This window comes from Falco peregrinus, chromosome 2 (assembly GCF_023634155.1).
Source record: "Falco peregrinus isolate bFalPer1 chromosome 2, bFalPer1.pri, whole genome shotgun sequence".
Classification (NCBI taxonomy): Eukaryota; Metazoa; Chordata; class Aves; order Falconiformes; family Falconidae; genus Falco; species Falco peregrinus.
Genome location: NC_073722.1, coordinates 40,655,502 through 40,680,472, shown reverse-complemented (window position 1 = coordinate 40,680,472; position 24,971 = coordinate 40,655,502). Strand labels below are relative to the sequence as shown.

The window sequence follows — 24,971 nt, the reverse complement described above, 5'->3', positions numbered from 1 at the left end:
CCCATGCCCTGACACCTGATTAGCATAAGCTCAGCCCTATAACAAGGCATTATGAAAAACACTATGAAGAACTCCAAAAAATATTTTACATTCCTTAAAGACACTCTAGTGGAAAATAACAAAAGTTTAGAAGAAACTCATATTAGCAAAGAGATGACCCACTTACATTACAGATTTATGCAAAACTTTAAAGGGATATAATAAAGATAAAAGGAAAAAAAAAATCAAGTGGTTAAAGAAAACCAAATTAGTAAACTGTGTGAACCGAATTTGAGCTGCTCTTCTCTCCCCTGATTCAGTGTCACTCCAGCTACATGGAAATTGCTAATATATGTTATGCAAGGAGAGAACCCTCCCACGCATTACATTAGCAAAAAAAAAATCCTCTGAGACATGGTAGATTCCCTGAGAAAAGTCATACACGTTCATTCTTGATATCATATCTGATTGCAGTTGGCATAAAAACATCAGAGGGAATACTTTAACAGTACAACATCTTAACTCAAGTTTGCATATAAATCAGACCTATTAGACATACTGTTTTACTTCAGCTCAGTTGGAGACTACCAGCTCCAAACACTTCTTTTTGGATGCTCAGCTGCAGCATATCACGTTATGACATTTATGTAGGTCACTGGCTCCTCATTTTCAAAAAATTCTCTTTACTGCAAGAGCAGTGCAAGTGTCCACATGTGTCAGACACTCGCTAGCGATCCCAAGACCTCAAACCATACAAAACATCTACATAACATTCACACACGGCAAAGAAGAAACAGGCTGAGGTGATGAGCTCACTGATGCTCTGCATTCTTTACTTTGCCACAATATTGGGTTTTGGAGATGGTGAGGAGTTGATCAGTACAGTTACTTTCATCTGTGACAACAGGAGTTGTGAAGAACAAGTCCTGAAAACCTTTTCTAATATTCAGACAAGCAGTGCCGGGAAAAGACTCGATACCTCCACAGAGGAAGAGTAACACCAAAAGTATTACCTGTTCTCTGGGGCATTTGTGAGGGATGCCACGATGTTCTGCTCTATGAAGAAGAGCATTGACAGGAGGAATCCCAGCCCCATGGCGCTCATCACTGACCCGATGGAGAGAGACTGGACGGGGGCAAGCACGAATAAGCTCTCAGATGGGTTGTAGTTGAATTTGGACACTGGAAAGAGGAGAGGAATGACATTAGGAGGCACCCTATTGTGCAATCATCCACATGGACTCAAGTAATGTTTTATCCACACCATGAACTATTGGGAGCTAATGCAGCAAACCAGGCATGATGCTCTGTCATGTGGGAGTCAGACCATACAAGATGGGCTCATCTGGCTGTTTTAGTTTATTTTTTTCCTCCATCCTCTTAGAACTTGGCTGCCATCCTGATTTGACAGACCAGTGCTAGTCCTAGTGAGCCATTACATATATTTGAGCAAAACAAAAAGAGGGAAAGTTGTTTTCCGCAGATTCAAGGCATTTTTGAATTAGAAAACCTTATTTCTAACTAGCACTATACTCCTCCTGCTCAGTTAGTCAACTGACAGAGGCACTTTAAAGCTTCCTCATTATCCAGCAAGCTGTGCAAGTCATTTTCATTTAAAATGCCCCTAAGTTTCCTGCCACTGGAAGAAATCCATGACTAGGGATAAATCACACATGGCCACACATCATTTTACAATCCAACTGGATGGAATGGCCATCACAGAAAAAAGCCATTTCTTATTTGTTTCCATACATTTCCTCACATCACCCAGTCACGTCACCACAGGACAATGCAATTCCTGTCCCTGTTATCACTTCCTGATATGGAAAAGCTGATCTATTTGGCCAATGAATGGTGTCTCATTTTTAGATTTCCTTGTGTAATTTAGAACTGCCCAGATGCTCTGCACCATTTCACCTAAATTAAATTAGGAAAACGTAAACTGGAGACAAAGAGGACAGACTGGGATCATCAGCTCTACGTCTGACTGGCAACAACACTTCCTGCCTGCTAATTACTCTACCCTTTGTTCTTTGCCAGAAATTGTTGACCCTCTTTATTGTAAGAGATACGTACTTTAGATTACATTGAAATGAAAAGACACACTGGAATAATTTGTCCAGAGAAAAAACTTCACTCAGCTTTGTTTCATCAAGGTTTTGAACGGATTAAATCCAATATTGAGGAAGTCTGAGGTGTTGAGGTAGTGGGAGGTCAAATTATATGGAAGAAATTTGCTATTTTTTTTTTTTTTTTTTAGCAAAACCTTCCTAGGGTTTAATTTCTCTTTTTCATACACCCCAGGATTCCAGAGAATAAAAATATAGCTTACTTTCAATTTCCTTGAAGATATACGAACCCACAACAGAGAAAGTCAGAACTGAAATCGGTAAGGCACAGTCGGACAGAATTTCACGTACTCTTGCATGCAGATATGGACTGCAATTCAAAAAGAAAAAGATTTCCATCAACATCTCACTGTAGGGACAATTGCTTAATCCAGATAGCATTAATACTTCAACAAGTGAAAATTCAGTCCAGTCTTGCAATTCTAAAGAGATACTTGGAGTGAAGAATCAGTCTTTAATTCAGCCTTAAATCCTCTGGAATCTATAGTTTTGAAGGTTTATGAATGCATAGGCAAAACCCATAAAGAAACAAGAAACTAAGATGCAAGCTAGAAAAATGTCCTCCAAACACCAATTTGTATCTCATTTCCACTTCAGTTTAATTGCTTACTGCATTTCAAAAGAAGAGTTTTAAAGGGCAACGGGAGTGAAACCCAAATTAGAGCTGGGCAGTTGAGTCCCAAGAGCACCCTGAAGGTACATTCCCAGTAGATCTTCCAGCACCATCTGGGATTTTTACCCACCAAAACAGTAAATGCCTGTATGGGGGGGAGTTACAGGGGTTCCAACGAGAAATGCATAGTTCACCCACAGCTTTCTAAAAAGTCACTTATGACGCCAAATCAAATACGGAAGGACATCGTCCAGTGACTGAACATTTTGTTCTGCTGCTAAGATTTTCCAGGTGGCCAGCCAAGTTCATCTCTGGCTTTGGCTTCCACCACCACTAATGGAAGATTTCCACCTGATCTTTCTGGGTTACAAAATTAAGATCTAAACCATCAGCGATTCCTGACAGGTAATATGAAATAACCAGTAGTCTGAGCTCTAAGAATGAAGTAACTCACCTTTTCTTAAACTGATAGAGTGTATGACCAAGCCAAAGGGTACCCAGCATCAACATGAGACTAAGGACGGCAGTTTCACGTCCATAATGCACATCATGCATGCCTGTTTGATTCTCTAGGGACATGGATCTGCTCACTGATGAATTCATCAAGAAGGTGGTATTGATGCCGAGGCTTGGAATAGCATCAGCTCGGGCTTTTTCCAAGTAACTGTCTCCCGTGTGCCCATAGTAGTAATATTTCTTAAAAACTGTACAAACAACCAACAGGCAAGCATTAGGATAGGTTTGTGACAATCAAAGCAAGTAAAATAAAGTGGTTCTTTCTTGCTTGATCATGTAGCATTACATTATGCTTCCCCAGGTTCATAGCTTAACCCTCAAGCCAGTGAAATCAGGAGAGCTGCTTTTCTTATGAAGCCAGTGCTTTACAAGTTTATTTTTCACTTATTTTAATAGGTAAAAGTTAAATTGACCTAAAGCGACATGTTTGAAGTGTAAGGACTTCCAGTACTAATTATTTATGTGATTTGGTTCCTAGCACTGGAATCGCTGCTTTTAAATATACCTATATACATACACATATAGACAACTACTTTCAGCAGCCTGGTAAACAAATTCCATCAGGATCTCTAAAAAACTTAAGGATCTGTGCAGCCTGGCTGCTCTTAAGTGGACTACAAAATGTACAAGAATTACTTATCCCAGGCTGGTCCAGATTTTAAAGATAAGCATTGATGATACGCAAAACCTGGCAGAACATTTAAATTTACACTGCAAACTGAAACAGTTACAGGGCACTTGAAGTAAACCTGTACAAGCGAAACACTCAAGTAATGCCTCTGGAACTGTCCATAAATGCATTAGCTTAGCTCAGACATATTTATGTAAGTAATTAGCAGCTGTAAATACACTTTTTCTCTTTAGCATTTAGACAGCTGTGTTCCCATTTCTATGGCATTGGCTGGCTCCAAGCATATAAATGTGGTTTTGGGGACATTTCAGTTCTTTCTATGGGAAAGAAGAACTTGAGGTGCCACAAGGAACAAGTAAAACCAGAAGATGGGAGTTGGGTTTTGCAGCCTTGGTACTCCCATGTTATGTGATCAGATGGCAGCAGGCAGCACCCGCTTCCCCCATACCAACAGGGAGATACATGGGGATGGAAACCACTGTCAGAGCTCTGCAGTCCCCCTACCTTTCTTTGCTTTAGTCAAAAAAGCCTTCAAACTTTGCATAGGGAAACTCAAAAGTTTAGGGCAAGAACATCCTCTTTAGACAAAAATACAACAATATGAAGCTTAAGCTATAATGCTCCTTATAACATTCCCTGTCCCCAAATACTCATCACATTTCTGAAAACCCCAAGCACATCCATTTTTTCATCTGCAGCAGTTACAGGGAAAGCAGGCAAAACAAACTGTAATTGAAAATACCTGAAAACAAGCAAAACAAACTTTAAACATTCTTGCAAAGCACAACTAGTATTTGCTAGGACCTTGAAGTTGACCAAAGCACAGTTTGTGCTACTGCTGGTTTGTAGCTTACCCCGTGTAAAACACCCCATGTTTAGCCACATTGCTATTTTAACAGCAGTAATAATATTTTCGTACCACCTTTATATTTTAAAAGGAGTCCCGGCATTTGACAAGTGGATGGGGTCAATAGGGCATGTAGGGCACAAGAGAAAAGACCAGTTACTTCACATCCAATACTTCTGTGTATACATTTAAAGATCATGAAGGTTTACAGTTCAAGATTTAACCTTTCAGATCATTCTCAGCAGCAGCCAGAAATGAGGATATAATTTTACTTCTAAAGCGTGAGAAAGGTTCCCCCTGTAAGGAGCAATCTCATCATGACCTCTGTTAGCACTGTGTATTTCTGCATTGCATGCTGCGGAAGAGGCTTTGCTATTATTTCCTCTCTGCATCCCAACAGCTGTGTCCAGCCCAGGCAGGACACCCACACCTGCTTTGCAAACAGGTAAACTGAGGCACAGAGCACTGCCATGACCTACACACCAGCACAGAACAGGTCATTGGAGTATTTGCAGTTTCCGGCTCTAAACATGAAAGGACACTTTTGTCATAACAAAAATGATTATGGCAGTATTTCCCGGGGATTAGCAGCTGGCCAGGGCTAAAAGCCTGTTCCCCATCTCAGCTGACCTGAAGTGTTACCAAATCCTAGAGACATGCACAATTACTGAGCGTGTGATAAACCAGTAGCACACACAGACTGGTAACTGTGCAGAATGTATTGCCTCCGTATTTAGATCTGGACTGGAATGAAGAAAAAAGAAGTTTGGTTTGGTTCTTGTGGATTTTCTCTATTTCCCACCTTTGGATATATCACAGTAATATATTCAGGGCTAAGCACACCCCTGGTGCCCTATGTTCAGCCTGGCTGCATTAACTCATGCCGCTTCTCAGGCTGCAATTCAATTCGCACCCATCTCAAAACTAGATAGCATTGCTCCACTCAATCTTGGATATAGGGGAAGAAACTTTTTATTCAGGGGCTTTACTCTTGTATTTTAGTTAAAACAATGACATGTGCCAAGATGGCTAGCAGCAGCCTTCATCCTGCACCACAGACTTGCTATAGAGTATTCAATTCCTGCGGATTTATAGTTTGTTTTATAACAGAGCTAAATGAGTCTTGTTGCTTACATCCAGAGTGAGCAACAAAGCAGGTGGTGCCCTCACTGAAACAGCCGTTCTCAAGCCTAGCAGGCTCTCAAGTTCCCTCCAACAACATTAACTCGTTTTGTTTGCTTCAGCTGGTTCACCACCATTTCCTGCAGAGCGCAGATGTCAAGATCAAACAAACACAGCTTCGGTGGCTGGGCCACACAGTGAAAACAGTGTCACCGGGATAGTGTGAATGCACATGACTTGATTCCTTTGTACAATATTGCACACACACACCCACTTCTTTCCTGCACACGTACAAGTATCTTGCAAAAAAAAAAAATAGTATCAAGGCTATGAACAGACTAAGGAAAACATATCTGAGCAAGAGCAGCATGTCCACCAGCACTAAGGAAGCCCAAAGTTCTGTCATCTGGCTAGCCATTACCAAAACACATTTAACAGCATGGAGAAGAGACCAGCTTTCTCTTTCTACTCTTCCTACTGCTCAACAGAAGTTTTAAGTGGGAGGAGGTGGTGGTGGCAGCAGCATCCCTCACCTCCTGCTACAGAACAGGAGTGGAAGAAGAAAGACGAGCATGTGGCCAGGAACTGCACTGGTGTCATGTGTTTAAATATGAGCCCTGAGACTGTTAAAGTCTGTGCCTGCCAGCATCAGTGCATCTCTGCATCTGGGAACATGCCTGGACCTGGGGTCCCATCTGCTGAACACTCCCAGATGCAGCTGAAGCCAACATGAGCTGGCAAATGAGTAGAGCATTGGTTTGATTTTATTACCATTGTTGCTATAAATTCAGCCCTTCCCAAGTACAAGGGAGAATTACATTAATCCACTAATTAGGCTAACCTCCAGGATCCTCTCCTGTCCCCACTGCAATACACTGAGGTATTACTTGCACATTCCTGGAAGTCTGGCAGCAGAGATCGATGGATGATTTCTGTAGCTTTAACCTGCACACCATGCCCCTTCTATGATAAATCAGCTCTCTGCTACAGAAGCACTGTGAACATTTGCTAATATTTACAGAGAAGTTGAATGCTCTGTTGAGGAACACCTCAGCGTCACAGGGAGAATGTCCCGTGCTTCCAGAACACGGCACACATTAAGCAAAGCTCAGAGCTACATAGTGAGCAAGGAGAAAGCAAAGCATCCCAGAACACCTTCTCCTTCACTGAGCTTTGCCTAAGCAGGATATTTGAAAGATCCAGGTGTTCTGCAGAGGAAAAACATAACCCTCTTTATTGCACAATCAAAGCATATGCCCAAGGAGTCAAATTAAGGATTCCCAGTGAAGGAGTGTATCTCACTTCAAATTGCTTTGCAGTGTCAAACTTGCTCTTTGAAGGTGTTTTCCTTGCATGCAAGACACCATAACGAGCCAAGCCTGAGAATCTTGAAAACAAGGGACATGCTCAGTATGCTTCGGGTATGTCCAGGAGGATTCCAAAGGATAGCCTAAACATGGGGCTGTGGGACAGTAGGTCATAAAAAACTAGGAATGCAGATTTGGCCAGCTCCGCTGCAATGAGCAGAAAGCTTGCCATTCATATGACATTTCTGCTAACGTCTTTCACCTTCACAAATACCTCCTACCAGTCCTGATCAGGAGGAAGAAAGGTGCCAGAGAAACCTGTCAAACTCCAAGGCTGCTCATGGATACTCACCTAGAACTTAAGTCAGAAATGGGAACCAAGGGGCTAGAAAGGGAGAACTGCTTTAGGAACATGCTGGAAGGCACTGAAGTCCTTACACTGCCATTCAAGAAGGGTCTCAGAGCTCATGTAAGAATGGGCGATCCCAACCCATCTTCCAGCTCCCCTCCATGTAGTTTTAATAATGTGGCAAGGAAAGAGATCTAGAGACACTGCATTTAAGTTGGATAATTTTTTGCCAGCACCACTCAAAGAGACTGGTATCAGGACAAGACTTTCACAGTAACTCTATTATGGCTTCTCCATTTGGTAAAATTTAAGACACTAATCCTATCTCTGCTAACTGAAATTAGACCTGATAGAAATTCTGCATATCCAGGTAAACTGCTGACAAAGGGCTGCTTCAGTCTCACACAATGATTTTTTTTTCCCCTGAAGACCCTGAACAAACATGGAACAAGCAAACATCATGCATATTTGCACCTTGTACTTCTGTTTGACAATCCCTTTGACAAAGAAGCTGAGAGAGATCTACACTGTAAAACATTGTTACAAGGCTTACCTTTAATAATGCCTTTGAAGGCATCAAGCACAAAAGTGATGGATATAAAAAGTGCAATTATTTCTTCTGTTGACCTGTGGAAAAATCCCAGGAATTAATATAGCCATTAGCAGAGTCTGCGTTCAACTCCATTCAAAGGCAAATCAGTGTAATCATTCATTTACATGAAAATATACCAATTTTAGTTAGACTCCAACTCAAGAAACAAAATCCAGTGAATATTTTAAAGCTTCTTTCAAGCTGGAACAATAAGCTGAAATGATACTAGCCTCATCTCACAAAATACATTTTGTGGCAAGTTTGTAATTAAGGAGCTTGTGGAATGTATAATTTTTCCATTTGCTGAATAATCTGATCAAAATATGACTTCTTAAAAATAGCTACCTTTTAAAGAGCTTCATCAGAAGACTGAAATTAAAGAGGGAATACATCACAAGGAAAAAGCTGTTCCATAGTCCAATCCAGGCATAGAAAGCACTGAAATCCAAGTTGTAGTCATCACAGATTCCTCGGATGACTGCAAAAATGAAGCATTCACGTGTCAGATTAAATTTTTGTCATGGCCACTCTGTGATTCCCATCTGCTTGATGGCAAAAAGAACCAATGTCAAGACTTTGCCCCAATGCACTTATGGCAGATACCATTAAACCTGTTACACTCCCAGATGAACACTGGATTAACCCAAACTGTCCTCTCCCCTTCCCTGCCCCCTTCCCCCACTAGAAATGGGGAGAAGCACTTGGGAAAAATAGTCTCCCACACTGCTCAAAGCATTTTTCCTAGGGATCAAGGCCAAAAATCAGCCCTTGAAATTTGCTTTTGCTGATGTTTTGGGATGCTGTTGAACAAGGGATCTCAAGACATGCTTTTGCACCATGTGTATGCAGTCACTGCATTGGTAACAAAACCTCATGTCTTCAACCTTTCAAGCTTGTGATAGCCCATCTGATAGTTTTTACAGATATTGAGTTGGCTCATTTACACCTCTGGCTCAGGAATATCATCTTGCAGCTGTAACTGGAAAGCGATTCATCACAGCTTAACAGACCAATCAAAAAAACCACCAAGCAAAAAACTTTACCTCAGGCTCTAATCCTCAAGTTGGTTAAATGCAGCATGAGAAAACCATTAGAAGGAAAAGATTTCCTCCTTGATGCAGAAATGCTCATTCTTCTTATGAAACTTTTTTCTATGTGAAATGATTCCTTTAGAAACCAATTTTTATTATATCTGAATCAAATTCTTTCCCTTTCCCTCTGCACCAGAAGCAGCCCTTTAATATTGTTTTAGTTAAAAATACACAACTAAAGCTCTAACAGGATTGCAAGGTTGTAGTACAAGGTCCCATTCTGCCAGTTACAATCACACAATTCCCCTGATGTACATGTTTAATAAACTTACCATTAATGTAGAGTGCTAAAGGAGCTGTAGTTAGGAGTACAACTAGAGGTTGCCCCGAAAAAAGCGCATAAAGCAGCCCTCCAATACACTGGCCGACGATTGTCTTCTGCACATCTACAAGTAGTTAGGAACAAACAGGGTTTTTAGCCCACACCTCCCTGACCAAGGAGCATTCACAGGGCATAGAAGCCAACCACTAATGAGCAAGAGCAATGTTTAGAGGGTATAGAGGTAAGACATTGTGAAAGCAAGAAAGCGACCCTTCACCAGGAAGCTTGTACCAATAATTTAGGATGCCACCAGGTTTCCAGATGCTGAACTGTGAAAGTTAGGAGGGCTTTTTTTTTGGGTTTGGTTTTGGGGGGTTTATGTTTGTTTTTTAATATATTTGTTTTATTTTAAACAGCTATAAAAACATAACCTGTGTTTGTGGAGGCCTTCAGGACAAGATTTTGACTAAGACACCTATGAACTGTAACAACAGTAGGAACTGCTTCAGGGCCATAACTGGGATAGAGCAAAGCATCATCTGCTATACCAGTGGTTTGGATACTGGCAATCAAATTAAAATCAAAAGCACAGGAACTTGTACTAGGAAAAAACTGGAACATAATTACATCATTATAAAGCGAGCATCATTTAAAAATACAGTACCAGGTAATGGTACCAGTCCAAGTCAGATGATAACCATTTAAAGTAGTGTTCAATTTTCCTAGTCTTCTGAGAAAGTCGTGAACATCAACAATTAGAAAAACCTTCAGTTGTGGTTTTTTTCAGTAAATAAAAACTACTAAAACCTTCTGTGACCAGAGCTATTAACTTTGAATACATGGAATCCTACAACAGATGCACAAAACTGATAAACTTACCAATAGCTCCTCGGGTATTTTCATCATTGAGTGACCCAAATGCAATGGATGGAAGGAGGCAGGCAAAATACAGAAAGATCATAGTTGTGATGTATTTTCCTATAGCTTTGTTGTTTCCAATAATACCTAGTGTAAACCATAAACAAAAGTCAAGTTAATAGTGACCATCTGTAAACCTTTGAAACTCTACTCAAATCAGCCATATGTACCATTAGTTCTTTTCATGTTGAAAGGCCGAAGTAGAAGTTCAGTCCACACTTTAGTCTTAAACATATAGGTAGGTCTTTAACATTTGATTTTGTACATCCATGCTCTTTTTTTCATCTGGACCAGAAGCACCAACATGCCAACAGACTGCTTCAAGAGACGTTTCTGGCATCATCAGAACAGGAAATACTGGAAGCTTTTTGTTCAGTTTTGCCAGCCCCAAAAGCTTGGAAGAGGATCAAAGCAGAAACCGTAAGTTTAGGGTTTATAAACCCCCTAATTCCCTGCCTTTTTCATACCAGCTTTATAGGACTTTTTTATTCTGGACTATGCCCCTAATGCGCTTCACGATGATCACTTGTCTTTGCAACTTATGATGCCTTGCACAGGAGAACATGAAGCACTTCATTTTTCCCTAGGCAGAAATCTGAGGTTATAGGCTTGAATCAATAATATGCTATGCTGAGCCAATTAGTGCTAGCAGACTTACAAAAACAAATAGCACAAGAGGTCAGGAATGCGTACATTGAGGGTTTTGCTTTAAAAAAATACCTTCTGAAAGAATGGCTTTTTTTTCTTTTCCATCCACTCATCCCCTCTCATCTCCATCGGAAAAAACACACCAGGCCAAAACAAAAGCAGCCAGAAAGAGAATTAAAGTGTCATAATATGAATTTAAGGGCCTCTGAAGTAGCTTCCCTTCCCTTTCCTGTTTTCAGGCTGATGTCCATCCCCAGTGAGCTCATATCACATGAGAGAAAGGATGAGAGATGACAACGACTGATATTGCTTGAGAAGAGCAGAAGTTTTTCCACAAAACCACCTCTTCAGAGATGATACGCCAGAGAGCCTTTTCAACGAAAACCTTGAAACAGCCTTCAACCTGCCTGTGCCACCATCCTTGATGGCGCTTCTGCTGTAAGACATTTGGACAAGATTGGAGTTGCCCAGTTCCTCTTTCTGTAAGCCCCCTGAGCAGTGAACTCCCACACAAGCATCTGCCCCTAAGCTCCCAAATGTCATCTAACCTTTTGCAAGCATCAGTCCCTTGGCAAGGGAGCCAATGAGTTGAATTGGAGAAGGGAGGGGCTTTGCATTAGACAAGCTGATGCAGCACTAAGAAAAGCTGGACATTGCCACAACAGACTAACTGGAATGAAAAAAAAAAAACGAAACCAAAAAACAACAAAAAACCCCCAATCGTTCAATGACTTTGGAATCTTATCTACATCTGTTTTCTGCATCATTTGCAGTGCAGAGATAAGGAGAGGAGGAAGATGCGAAAACCAAAAATCAAAGATGATGTGTAATGAACAGGCAGCCACGTGAATAAAAGGACACCTTGAGATGGTTCCTTTTCACAGACACAAGAGGAACAGACACAAAAAGGAAACAGGAATTCTGATGCTCAGCATCCTCAAAAAAACAGGGCAGGGGCTAAAACCTAACAAGAGACATCTCAAGCACACAAATATGAGCCTGACCTTCCAGGAGCCACAGGCCTAGCTGTTTCAAGGCAGATTCTTTTCTATTTACTGAGAAGATTCAGAAACCACAGACCACATTCTTGACCACTCTTGGCAACCAAAAGGCCTGAAATTTCCTTCTTGCAGATGAAGCTTTCTCATGTGATCTTGCGTCCTGCAGCTGCAGGCTCCTACCTCATACTCCCAAGCACCCAAGACCTTTAGAGAAATGGAAAGATTTGGCAGGGCAAACAGTGGACAACCTGGTGGTTTTATAAGTAGAGGTGGTCACATCCCTGTTCAAAGGACTCCATACCACTCCAGAACACCACTTTTTGGAATCTTTGAAGCTTTGAAATCATTTATAAGACAACAGGCAACCAGGACCAGAGAAGGAACTGATACTAAAAAAGGCTCATTTGCTGAGCAGAGACATAAGTGAGGAGGTGCTTTCTGTCTTTCAGGTAGATAAACCATGGTACGAGAGGGCAGAAGGAAGGAAGAAGCCTTGAAGAGCATCACAAAAGCTCAGGCGTAGCTTTTAGTTTCAGCTTCGATCCTTGCAAAGCAAGCAGCAGGAGTCCTGCTGATGTGGAGGTCCTTACATCACATCATGGCTGGGTCCAAGACTTCCAGTACCAAGCAGTACTTTAGTCCATAATCAGCCGGATGAGATGCAAGGAGCAAAGAATCCCTTCTGTTGAGCAGCTAAATTCGCTTCACAATGGAGACAAAAACTACATCACATTAAACATAGTCTTTCACAAACATGATTAATCACCCTCTAATTGCAGTTAAAGTAATGAGCAAATACTGCCTCCTCATTCAGATTCACCCAAGACAAACACTAAAATCCGGTATTAACCACTATTTACCTTTTGCCTTTTTAAAGGCAACATCTGGCTAAACATTTTCAGGGTCTATTTGCAACCCATGGACTGACATTACTTCACTTAAAAGAAGGTGGGCTGCATTATGATGGCATTTCATCTGCAGCGGGCTCATAAAGCCATTGAAAAAATGTGTCACTCCAACTGCACAATGTAAATTTGTAGCAGAAAATCAACTCTCAGTCCAGCTGTGAGATTTGAGTAGTGACTTACAGAAGCAATCCCTTGAAATTAAGGTACATCTACACATTGAAATGGGAAGCAGGTCACGTTCATCAACATGACAGTTCTATTTTGCTTACCTGAATTTCTGAAATGTCAAAGTTTTTCAAGACAAGGTTAGACTTACAGAAAAACTGCACCATTGCTGGCCTCACTTTGCTTGGTATTCTGCATCAACAAGCTAATGACCAAGAGACCGAGAGACTGGGACTATAGCTCCTTAAGACTACTAATTGTACATTTACTGAATCAAAATTGAGACAGATGGACATTCTATGAAATGTCTGACTATTAATGTTCCTTCCCACTTCCCTGAAATATCTGATGAAAAACAAGTTTAATTCTAATAATCTGCAACACAGCAGCAAGGATGTGTCTATTTAAGCCACGATTTAAAAGAAGAAAAAAAAAGTCACCTTTGAATGGTAAAAACACACAATAAGGATTTCTGTTCATGGGTTTTGAGCCATAAGAACTCAAAGGATTGCAAACTTCTGCTAATGCCCTCAAGCTGGGCTTTCACTTATTTTAATAGCTGCTGGACTCTGCCCAATTTTCTGAAGATGAACAGAAGACGAATCTTCCCTAAAGTCCTATGAACAGTACAAATGAGACTAAGAACTTAACTGGAAAAGGAAATCCAGTCTTACCAATTTTGGAGCAGAGAAGCCAAGCATATGCTCAGAATAGAGAAGTATGAAGAAACAAACCAAGGGCTCACAGCTTTCCTTTCTATTGCTTCTTTCAGCCCATTTCCCCATGAAGTGCTAGACTCTTGGAAGGAAACATCCACAGACAAAACACGATGCTTTTATGCATCTTTAATGCATTCCCACCCACCACTGACACAACAAGAGACTTCAAAAGCAACTCAGGTCACGGTGCCCCAAAGCATCCAACAAGTCAGTCTTCAAGTGGCTTCTGAACTTTTACATCCAGCTGATATTTAGGAATGAAGGGCTGCAGAGTGATTCAGGAGCTACCCCACCACCTAACCTAGGGCAGCAGAGCAGTAAGAGAAGGGGAAAAGCCTATCTGCAATTCTTTTATTATTTTCCTCCCTCAAGAACGTAATCCTGCCAAACAAGGCGGCCAGTGCAACCAGGCAAGAGTCAATGAAGATTTTGCACGTGCCACAATCAGTCCACAGTCAACATTTTAGCAGGTTTAAGCCCAGTGATATCTTAGACAATCAGCAACACAAAACTTCACCTTCCAATCCTATTTTTCCAGCACCTTCAAGCCTTCCTTCTAAGCATGCCTGCATTCCTCCTGCAAAACACCACTACCAAATCCCAAGGATGCTGCCAGCAGATGTGCTTGCCTTACTCTCAGGAGCTGGTTAGGGACCCTCTGCAGGACCAAGGACAGGGAGGAATTTGCATCTCCAGCTGAACTATCCACCCACCACAGCTGTGTTCTGAGGACACAGGTCTAGGAAAAGAGGGGGAAACCAGAATAAATCTCAGCTCTCCTCTCTCCCCTTCACCACCTGCCTCTCCAAGAAGCAAAGGGATATGGCAGAACACAGAAAAGCTCACCATAAAAATCTCAAGCACCTCCTATTTCCTCCCAGGCACTCCAGGTGCTACCTCTGTTAAGTATTTATTCCTCTGTGCGGTACCAGAAAATACACACTGAGGGATAAGGGTAACAACTTTAAGGGGTTTCAGGAAACTTGTAGCTGTGTCCAGGCAGAATTCCCTCCTTCATTCAAACAAACAAAAAAATTCAAGAAGCTGCTATGGTCTGACTGTCTTAAAGAGTAATAATATCGATACACGTGTTTAAGCCTACTTGACAAGATCAGGATGAAGTTCCGTACAAACTTTTTTTTTTAAGAAAGCAGAATCCCATAAACAGAGGTTATAGTCATTAAAAGGAGACTAGATGACAAATTGTATCAATCCTAAATTAAAAGGGAAGTTACAGGTGTTCCTAGGCTCAACATTATCCAGTTCATCTTCAGTTGGCCCTGCTGGAAGACACCTATTACAAACCAACCATATCACTAAAGCCCCGGACCAAAAAAGTTTAGAAAATTCTTCCTTGATCCTTGCACATTAAGTAAGATGCACAAGACTTCACAATCCAAAGCAGACCTAAAGTTGATTGCTAATCTGGAAGAAAAAAGGAGAAAGAGAAAGATGTTTCCTTTATTTCTTCTCCCAAATCATGATGGTTAAAGGTAATTTAATTGCCAGCTTTGTGTAATGTGTAAAGACTACCAATTCCAAAAAAGTCGAACTGGCAAAACATTTGCTGGCCCTACAAAAGCCTTATTTATCACCCTGTCCTTAATCAGTTTATCTGTCTAAACCAAAACCCCAGGATGCTTCTCAGATTGAGGATTTAGAGACTCCAACCATTTGGAAAAAAGGCATCTTTGTAATTCAGATCTCTTTGATGATGCACACGTGGTTGTCTGGAGCACAGATACTTGGATAGCTCAAATCCCCAATGTTCTGGTACACTGCTGCTTTGAGATGGTCCAGGAATTTCACATTCCTGATCACCTTCGGTCTTGGTGGTTTATGGCAGATGCTTTATGCTCCATCTGTTTTTCATTCCATGCAAATCCTTAAAGAATTCAGCCTAATTTCTGGTTTCTGGGAAGAAATGGCACATGCTAATATATTTATATAGGTTTTTTTAAAAAAATTCCTCCTTTCCTCATATCCTATTTGAAAGGGCACAACTGCTCCTAAGGTGAGTACTTCACAGTTGAGCTGCAGTAGTTCTTGAATTTCGACTTGGCTCATCTCTGCATCTTCCACTCTCCAGAAATTGTTTAATAATGCATGGACAGTTTTTAACATATACTTTCATTTCATACTAAAACCATTTTTCTGGAATGTTTGTAATGCTGGATTCTCACTATGACAGTATTTCATCACTCAGGGCAAATGCACCCAAGGGAACAATTCTTTCAAACTAGTCAATCCCAGCACCTTGTTTAGGCCAAGCCTGATCTGCCATGTACATGAGTTCACAGAAAGCTTGCAGATTAACTACAGCTGACAGACCCAGGGCTGATAGGTAGCATGCACAGGTTAATTCGGATGCATGCAGAGCCAGATCGTGGACACTGAAATGAATTTCCAAATCTGCTGGCAGCCGAAGTTGGCTACAGGACCATCACATGATGCTTTTGTGCCTGTGAACACTGACAGCCACAGCAGTCACTGCACTGCCTTGAGATGCATGTGGGTCCCCACAAGGTGCTTCTGCCGCACTTTCCTTCTGAAGTGCTTTAGTATCCCTTTATAATGAAGGGTCAGACTTTGACAGCCTACAAAGCCACAGCCGTAGAACTGAAGTGTCCTGAACCAACTGCAGAGGCGTCCAGATTAGGAGTTTAAGCCCCCGACCAGATCTGGTGCCAATGATGCACATGCCACAATATTTTTTCCTGTTTTATCATAATCCTTGCTGCTACCCTGAAAACAATTTATTGTCCCCTTTGTCCTCAACATACCCCCAAATCCCCAGAGAATATAGCATTAGCTTGGCTTCAAAGAGAGCCTGCCCTTCCATCACCCCAAGGCTCCTGAAAAGCAGTTTAATCCCAGCAATTAACACACTTGCAGAAAGCACCCAGCACTCTACTGTGCTAAGCTGGCATCTCATCTCATTTTTTTCTTTCAAGCAGAGTAGATACCACTAACCACAACACGCATCATAGTGGATGAAGCATTCCTAGACAAGGATCTTTGTAGGAGGCAACTCCCCCAAACACATGGCATCTTCAGCCGAGCAGCCAACAGCTGATTGCTATGTTCCTCTGCTGGTAGTGACCATCTTGTTGAAACGCAGTGAAGGACTCTGCCCATGCTTGCTCTCAAGCTTAGGCTGCTGTGGAGGGTGGCTTTGCACCAGAATACTTGTCTGCATAACGGGGCTCGGGTATGCATCTTATTTTCTTATGCCAACTCCAGGGGAGAGCACCATCAGCAGCGGTGCAGTGGGGAAGGCTGGGACACTGTAGCTTGAGCTAAGGAGGATTTAACAGCAGAAACATGTCTGACAAAGCCCCGAGACTCTCCCTGCCTACACTCTACATCTTTATTTTATATGCAAATTTTCTGGGTTTAATATGTGAATACATTAGCCAACTCCCCAATAAGCTACAAGAAACTGAACATGTTTTGATGTCAGGCTGAAGCGCTGTAATCATGGTATGCCCTGAAGACTTAGAAGCCTTTAAAAAAAAAATAAAATCTCTGAAAGTGAAAGTTTGAAAGCAAAAAAGGAGAAAGTGACTCTTAAAACCAACAATGCCATTGTGGGAGCTATATAAAGCCCAAAACCTGAGGCTCAATATAAACACTGTATTGCTGCTCCTGTGATCTGGCTACAGCAGACAAGCTATATCCTGTTTTTAAAAGCACTGAGCTGAAGTTACTGCAGCTCAGATTTTGCTTAAGCATTTTCAACTCCCACAGCATCACCATAATCACTATTGAAGCTGGCTTGCAAAGACAGCAGAAAGGGCTTATTAGGCCAGTGCTGACTAATTAGGTTGCAATAAGGTGATCTGTGTCTACACACAACAATAATCAATCTATTTAGTTGCCTCATTGTTTAATAAAAATTAAACTCCTCATATACATACAGCTAGCATCTTCATTAAGGGAACACTGCAAGATTCTCATCTATAGTGTGCCACCATGCCTATTCATAGGCTTTTATCAAAATATTCCTTTAAATATGAAATAAGAGAGCTATTACACGTATCAAAGAACACATTCAATGCACACTGTAAACAGGACATTGCATCACAAAAATTCAAAATCGGGCCAATGCTTTCATAAACATTGGCCAACATACCATCAGTGAAGTCCAAAGCGTACACTGGAAATCTTCGCGCAATGTCATCAGAAATCCCCTTGCCAATATTGAGAAACTCATGCAACTAAAGAAAGGAAGGAAGTGCTGTGTCAGTTTAAAGGCTCATGTATTGTTAAAGAGATTAACCTCCTTATTCAATACTGATAGGAGCAAAACTGGTCATTTTGAATAGGGCATTCAAATCAGATTTTGTAATGATAATAAAAATAAACTCTTCACACTTCAATTTATATCCTCAAAAGCATTGTAAGAGAGAAAATCCCCCAAGACCACCCTGTTTTCCTCCCTTCCTTCCCTTTTCCCCCTCCCATTCATATCGGCATCCCTGCTTTGCAGGTGAGGGAGCTGATGCAGTGTGACCCACTGAAAACACCCTGGCCAACAGCAGGATTAGACCTTGGGTACCCTGGGGTTGAACAACAGGTCAGAGATGCCCTTCCCACCCCTCTAGCCAAATTTTTTTTCTTTAGATGCCACCACAAACACACACCCCAAAACCACTACCCCCAAATCTACATGAAGCTTCTGAAAAGGGATCCCCAGCAAGTGCTACCTTCCCTGGCATTGCCATGAGAAAGGGAAACCTCAAATAGATGTAATAAGGGAACTAAGACCATCTACACCTCAAACTCCACCAAAAGGGAAAAAGCTCTAATAACTTCACATAACCAAGCCATAATTTCTGCCCATTGAAAGATATTAAGATCCTTGTGAGAGGGTTCCAAAAACTCAACATGTTCCCTTTTATTTCTGGTTTAGGGGCCTGCAAGTTACAGTATGATTGTTTATACAATCTGATGCTCACCACAGGCAATAAGGAGCTTTTCAGAAACATGCAACAGCTGCTATTGACTTACAGCCTCCCAATTCTCACAGCTACATCCTTACAGAAAGCACATGGAAAGCATCAGAGTAGGCAACACTTGCAAATGAGGCACCTGCCAGATTTTTCCCTGTTATCCTCAGCTCAGAGTATATGTATTACTCTGAAAATCAGATGCACCTTATACAGCTAATTACCCCAGCTGTCTCAGCTAAAACATTTTGCATGTTTGTTACAGAACCAGACACAGAAGACTTATGACCTCTGCTACAAACTGTAAGCAAGGCAGGAAATAATAGATCCAAAATTGACACCAACAGACCATCTCAAAACAGCATGGACATCTTCCTTTGGCTGGTTTATGTGGAAATTGATAAAAAGTATTTCTTTAGAAAGGACACTACAGTGCTTGTTCAACAGACTACACACAACTCTGTCTTTTCTCACAGGGCTCCAGTGTTTTGCAGCAGCTGGAAGATCAGAGCCATAGGTAAAACACAATAAGAAAAACTCCCCTTTAGAGGGAATACACAGGGCATGACAAACGCTAGGGTTTGGGGTGCAAAAGATAACTCAAAGGATTAGCTCCCTTATCAGTGACTATGACATCTCATATTTTAGCTACTTAAGTCAATCCTGTTGCATTTTGCCAATACACCTGTATTACTTTAGGACAGTTTCAACTCTCTGACCTGAACGATCAGGATGAAATTCAGCAGACACCAGCATAACATTTGTATTTTAAGCATTTCTGAAAAAGCTATGAGCTTAAGCCATATTTGGAGGCATATTTGGACATCAAAGCCATATGCGCTTGAAAAGCAATTTAATTCCACCCCCCCACCTCCCCAAGAAAGACATTCCTGAAGGCACAAGTCAGACAGAGAATCACAATAGCTTTAATGACTAATATGTTTACTTGTCTCGCTGCAGTGAGTATGGGGAAAAGGATGCTCAGGGTATCTCATCTTCCGGGGAAGAAGCCACAGGCTTGCTGCTGGCCTGGGGTGGGGAGGGAAGGGGCACTCATGCACGATGTCTGATCACAGGCAGCAATAAGTGCGCAGAGAAGACAGAAGCACTGCCTAACTTCTTGTCCTACGTGGCACACCGAGACAAATAGATTGTTTGAGACCCCCTGATTCCTTCATGTGCTTATTTCTTGCACGTGTGCAATTTTAGGCTAGGCTGGGGCATGGGGATGTCAAGCTAAACCTCAGTGGCTAAGAACAGGGAAAGTCAATTCTTCCGTATGGCTAATCCTACTCTTAGCTTTCCTCTCTGCTCTGCTAACCTTATACTCAACTCTGCTTGCACTGAGGAGATAAAAGACCAAGTTTACTGGCCTCTGAAGCTACCACACTTTTTTTTTTTGTTTTAACCCCCAACCTATCCACCATGCATATTCATTGTCTAACTGTACTCCAGACATGTTTCAGTCAGGCTTTTGCCTCATGCTGTCTTCTGAGCCTGCACCTTGTGAAGTTTCCCAAAAGACTTGGAAAGGACAGTGCTGACGTTTTATTCTTCCTCATACACCCCAGTGCTGGGAATTTCTTGGACTGCAGTGCCCTACTTCTTTCTCTTTCAGTGGGTCAAGTTTGGCTGACACATTGGCTTTCCATTCCCATTCATGGTGGCACCTCTCTCATGGCCCTACTGTCTTTTTGATTTAACCTGGTACCAAGGGGCCTTATCCAGGAGGCCAAAGCCGCTTCCCCCCACCAACACCTCAAGGCTTATTAGCCTTTAGGAACTACAGCTCAGGTACCCAGCGCCAAATCCTCCTTCAGACTCCTTATTCTCCTCTTCTGCAAGTCCCTTTAGTGCTTTGCCCATGCTGTTCCTAATACATGAGAGAGGAAAGAGCAGCAAAAGGAGCCCCTCTCCCCCTGCCCCCCCCCCAAAAAAAAAAAAAAAACAACCCACAAACAACCAACAAAAAACAACCCACCAAAAAACCCCAAACAAACATTAGAGGAATTTAATGAATTTTCCAATTGCCATTTTACAAATCCCTCCAGGTCTCTTGCTATAAGTGACTGTTGTTTGTGTTAAATGAAGAGGCTAAGCCAGCACTTAACAGCAGTTAAAGCCAAACAGAAAGTATCTGCTCCAACACCACCAACCCTTTCTCAGTCCTCTTCTGAAGTACTGAGGGGTGCATGACTATTTTACACAACCAGGGACACACACTATTCTTCCATCTGCTGATGCTGAGCAAGCATAGCCCAGCCCTCTCAGCAAATCCACACAGGTATCAGACACAAAAATCACAGCCAGAAAGCATCACAACTGCTAGGGGCTCCTCCATGAATAAAACCACAATTAGCCTCAAATCTTCTTGTTTACTGAGGCATCTGACTTAATTATGACTGAGTATGTAGCCTTGCCTAAATAATCCTCTAAGATGAGGCAAAGCAAAGTGACTGCACTGTAGGCACAGCATGTATGCAACTGTCATGTCCCCTTCAGGATTTTAGCCAAGCTAAAAACAAGCACTTGCAAAAACCCACTTGTGTAGAGAGCGTTTGAGGCCCATTTCTCTCCCATCACTGCAGGGCCAAAAGAAGAAGGGAGGCAGGAGAGATTTTTATGCTACCAAGAGACTTTACCCTCCTGAGAGCTCCCTTGTAACAATACAGTGGCTCCACATTAGGGTGTTTATTTCACTGGGGTGGCTTACAGGTTGAAATTACACCCCGGTCTCATATGAGTGTTTGCTCATATTAAATGCTTCCCTTCTAGAAGACTATTGCACAGGGCAGGCAGAGGGGGAGGAGATACTGCTGGAGATGCCTCTCAGAGGAACTCAGGAATGCAGGCCACAATCTCAAGTCAGTCTCATCTCTCCAGGCAAATCTTTGCTTGCCAGGAAAAGAAAACTCCATCCTAGCTCTCAAGATCAATGCTGGCAAGGCAAGGTGGGGGACAGCTGCTTCCAAGAGACCTGAGAAAGCAGAGTTACTACTGTACAGGCTGCATCTCCTGAGAGCTGAAAGATAAAACATTTTAACAACAACAATTTACCAAATCCAGACCAAGAACGGTCAATGCCAAGAGCAAGTGCTAGAGAAACAAGCGCTACTATCTACAGTACTGGCCAAGAGCCATCAAAAGTCTGCCTGGCCAAGGCTGCTTGCCCAGCAAGGCAAGTAGGAACCACCACTTCTCAGGGCCAACATCTATCTATAAGCACGGTGTTACATCCAGCCCTCCTGTTCACCCAAAGCACAGAGCAGAAAATCCTCTACAGACATTTAAAAAGGGCTAGGTTTAGCAGAAGACAGAGCCAGATATTTCAACTGCTTTAAGAAAAACTCCTTTGAAAGACCAAGTGCAAAGGGTTAAACCTACCTTTACCTAAATTACATTACTGCAGCTACTCTGAATACAACCAGCCTGGACAGCCTAGGTTTAAAGAGGGTTTCAGGACTTGTTCTGCAAACTTAAGAGCAGGTATGGGGTCAAAGCACTACCTATAAGCAAGGGGATTCTCTAGGAAAAACATGAGCTTTGCTCTTTTCTGGATGTGCAGATAAAAACCCTTTAAGTGTATTCCAGGAAAAAAAAAGTGCTAAGTTAACCAGCTTCTGCACTGTAGGCAACCCAAAGCTTTAAGGTTATTTGTAATTCAGGGACAGGAGCAGCAAGCTAGAGATGGCACACTTTGTTTTTCAGGTATGCTGTCTGGTTAAAGAATGAATTTCTGAACAGAAAAACAAAGTGATGACCAATACACAGGAAATTCCAGAAAAGAAAGCTGGGTTACAGCATTTCCCTCAAACTTTAAAGTACAAAGCAAGTAACATTTTACAGAGCTACAGATCAAACAGTGAGAAGTCAGGCCAAATACTGACAAGCAACTTCTAAGTGAAATTACCGTGCAGAGATGGCCAAGAAGTCTTTTGGCTGCAGGAAAGACAAGTGGCAGCTTCCTTCAGAGACTTTGGATTGTAAGGATTAAGTACCTTGGACCCACAATGCAGTGATCCATTAATCCCACCCTTGACTAAGCATCTGGAATCAAAGTCCTGTAACCATTTCAAGCCCCTACTGCTCTGCATCCCCCTTCAGCACCTGCCTCTTTGAAGTGGTGAGTTTTTCTTTCTTTCAGATTTACAGCAGCAGCTGAGGAAGGCAGATGTACACACATCAGCCATTCATGGAAACCTCAGTGCTGAGAGCTTGCTAGGAGAGCCCAATGGATGCAAGCAGCACAAGTGCTTCATCTCCTTATTCAAAACCCCTTGCATTTATGTATTTGGACACCACTGAAGCAGGTGCATGGCAGATGTTGGCCAGCCTTACCTTCAGTGGCTTAGGACTGTGTGACTTGTGCCCATCACTCATCGCTGAGGGTCTCTGATTCACCACCGTCAACAAGTGGCGTTGGTGGACTAAGGCTTCCTTGAACTCCTCTTCTGTTTTGGTTTCTAGGAGTTTCTGCCGAAAGGTTATGTCCGAAAACATTGTGGCAAAGGTCCTGCCCACTTCTGTGGCCGTTTTGGTACTTTTCTGAGCAGAAAAGACAGGCAAAAAAACACCTTGTAAAACTACTTTCTTTTACTTCTGAAAGCAAACTCACTGATTTACCCATTGGGCACCATCTGAAGAGCCAGGTACTTGGTTTCCAGGACCCCAGAGACACCTGCAGAAGAAAAGCATACGCAGAAGCTGTTGCAGATGAACACACCAACCACAGCAGGATCCTGTGAAGGCATCAACACACAGGCCCTGACCAGAAGCACTGGTCAGTCTTACTTGATCAACTTCCCAGGACTCAATCCAAAGCTGTATCATGCTGAGCATGCGTTTCATCCCTGGTCTCCCTTCAAGGCTGCTAAGACTAAACAAATAAGGCTTTGTATCCTACAGCATCTCAGCATTACTGCTACTGGAGCAGAAAGACGCTGTAGTCAATGTTCCTGCAGGTAGAAGCTGCCTGATGTCTCTTCTGAAAGACAGAATATTGTTCATATCTGCTTCACCAGCTTCCTATTTTCTAAACATTAAAACTCAATTCGGCTGGCCTCTCTGGGACAATTCTGGCAGCACAAGTAGAGATTTAGAGCTCTCTACTAAAGTACTGGCACAGAGGAAAGCATAGGAAAGAAGCAGCTGAGTGCACACACGCAAGCAGCTCTGTATCTTCCAAGCATTTAGTGAAGAGACAGGAGACTTGCAAACATGTAAAAGGAACAAGTGCCTCCTTGCAGGCTTTAACACTGCTGTGAGCCAGAAGCCTGATGCTTTGAGGGCCCAGTGTCAACAGCATCCAAGCCTGGTTTTCCTATTGCTCCAAGCACCTTGAAAGTTAGACACAAAAAGGGAATGGTAGATGAGACTGAGCTCCCCAATCCTACACAAACCCACCAAATCCAAGCTCTACAAACCCTGACCTGCTCAACTGCTTGTACCACTTTGGTCAGGCCAGATAAGATACTTGCCAAGGCAAAATTATGTAGAACCATAGCTCATTAAGAGCTCCTTTTGATGCCAAGTTTTAACCCACCCACCTTCGCTACACTCAACACTCATGCAGCAACTGCTAGAGACACCCAAACAACCACCCTCCTTTGGACAGCCTCCAAGCTCCTCACATTACTGTGAAAAGTAGTAGTGAGCATATGTGTCTGATCTGAATTAGTTTTCAGGATTCATAACAAAGCAGATTAATAATTTTTTCATAAACACAACCAAATAATTCAGTGTTGCTTGACACAGAGGTATGGAGACGTAGGTTGCACTGCGCTAGTCCCAAAGTCATCACTCACACTACCACCTCTCCTCCACTACACTCTCGGAATGCTCCTTCAGATAAATTGAATATGTCCTAGCAAGTGTAAGTTTCTAGGAAAGGGTTTGGATTTAAGTGAAGATAATCTGCTCTGGGAATTGCTTTTAGAGTTCATAAGCTTGGTCCTTTCAGACTGAACCAGCCTGGATTTGCCATCACAGGGGAGGCTTCTCCTTTCATCTCTAAGCAGCAGTAGTCCTTGGGCTGGATGCTGCAAGGGTCTTCAAGCTGCCGAGTGCTGCTCCCTTTCTTGGCTTTCCCAGAGAGAGATGAACAGTTTAGAGCAAAAGCACTCAAGGTTTTTTTACATCCTCCATGCTGGAGAAGGCCAATGATCTGGATTTCTCAGTACAACAGATGCCCATTTGCTGGGCTCTTTTTTTTCCTCCCCAAGA

The 24,971-nt window shown here is 42.3% G+C and overlaps 1 protein-coding gene across 9 annotated transcripts in view; it reads right to left on the bottom strand.

Moving 5' to 3' along the window:
- Positions 1-24,971, bottom strand: part of SLC4A11 (solute carrier family 4 member 11) — a 123,853-nt gene that overhangs the window by 15,918 nt on the left and 82,964 nt on the right. For 8 of the 9 annotated variants that reach the window (XM_055796246.1, XM_027777175.2, XM_013305341.3 and 5 more), the window contains 9 exons: positions 23,088-23,294; positions 17,933-18,017; positions 10,318-10,443; positions 9,449-9,562; positions 8,431-8,563; positions 8,047-8,120; positions 3,176-3,425; positions 2,312-2,418; positions 993-1,161 (listed from right to left, as the gene is read on the bottom strand). In XM_055796246.1, the coding sequence (XP_055652221.1) occupies positions 993-1,161; positions 2,312-2,418; positions 3,176-3,425; positions 8,047-8,120; positions 8,431-8,563; positions 9,449-9,562; positions 10,318-10,443; positions 17,933-18,017; positions 23,088-23,294 (1,265 nt within the window). The remainder of the gene's footprint in view (positions 1-992; positions 1,162-2,311; positions 2,419-3,175; positions 3,426-8,046; positions 8,121-8,430; positions 8,564-9,448; positions 9,563-10,317; positions 10,444-17,932; positions 18,018-23,087; positions 23,295-24,971) is intronic. The other variant, XM_055796251.1, reaches the window with a different exon arrangement.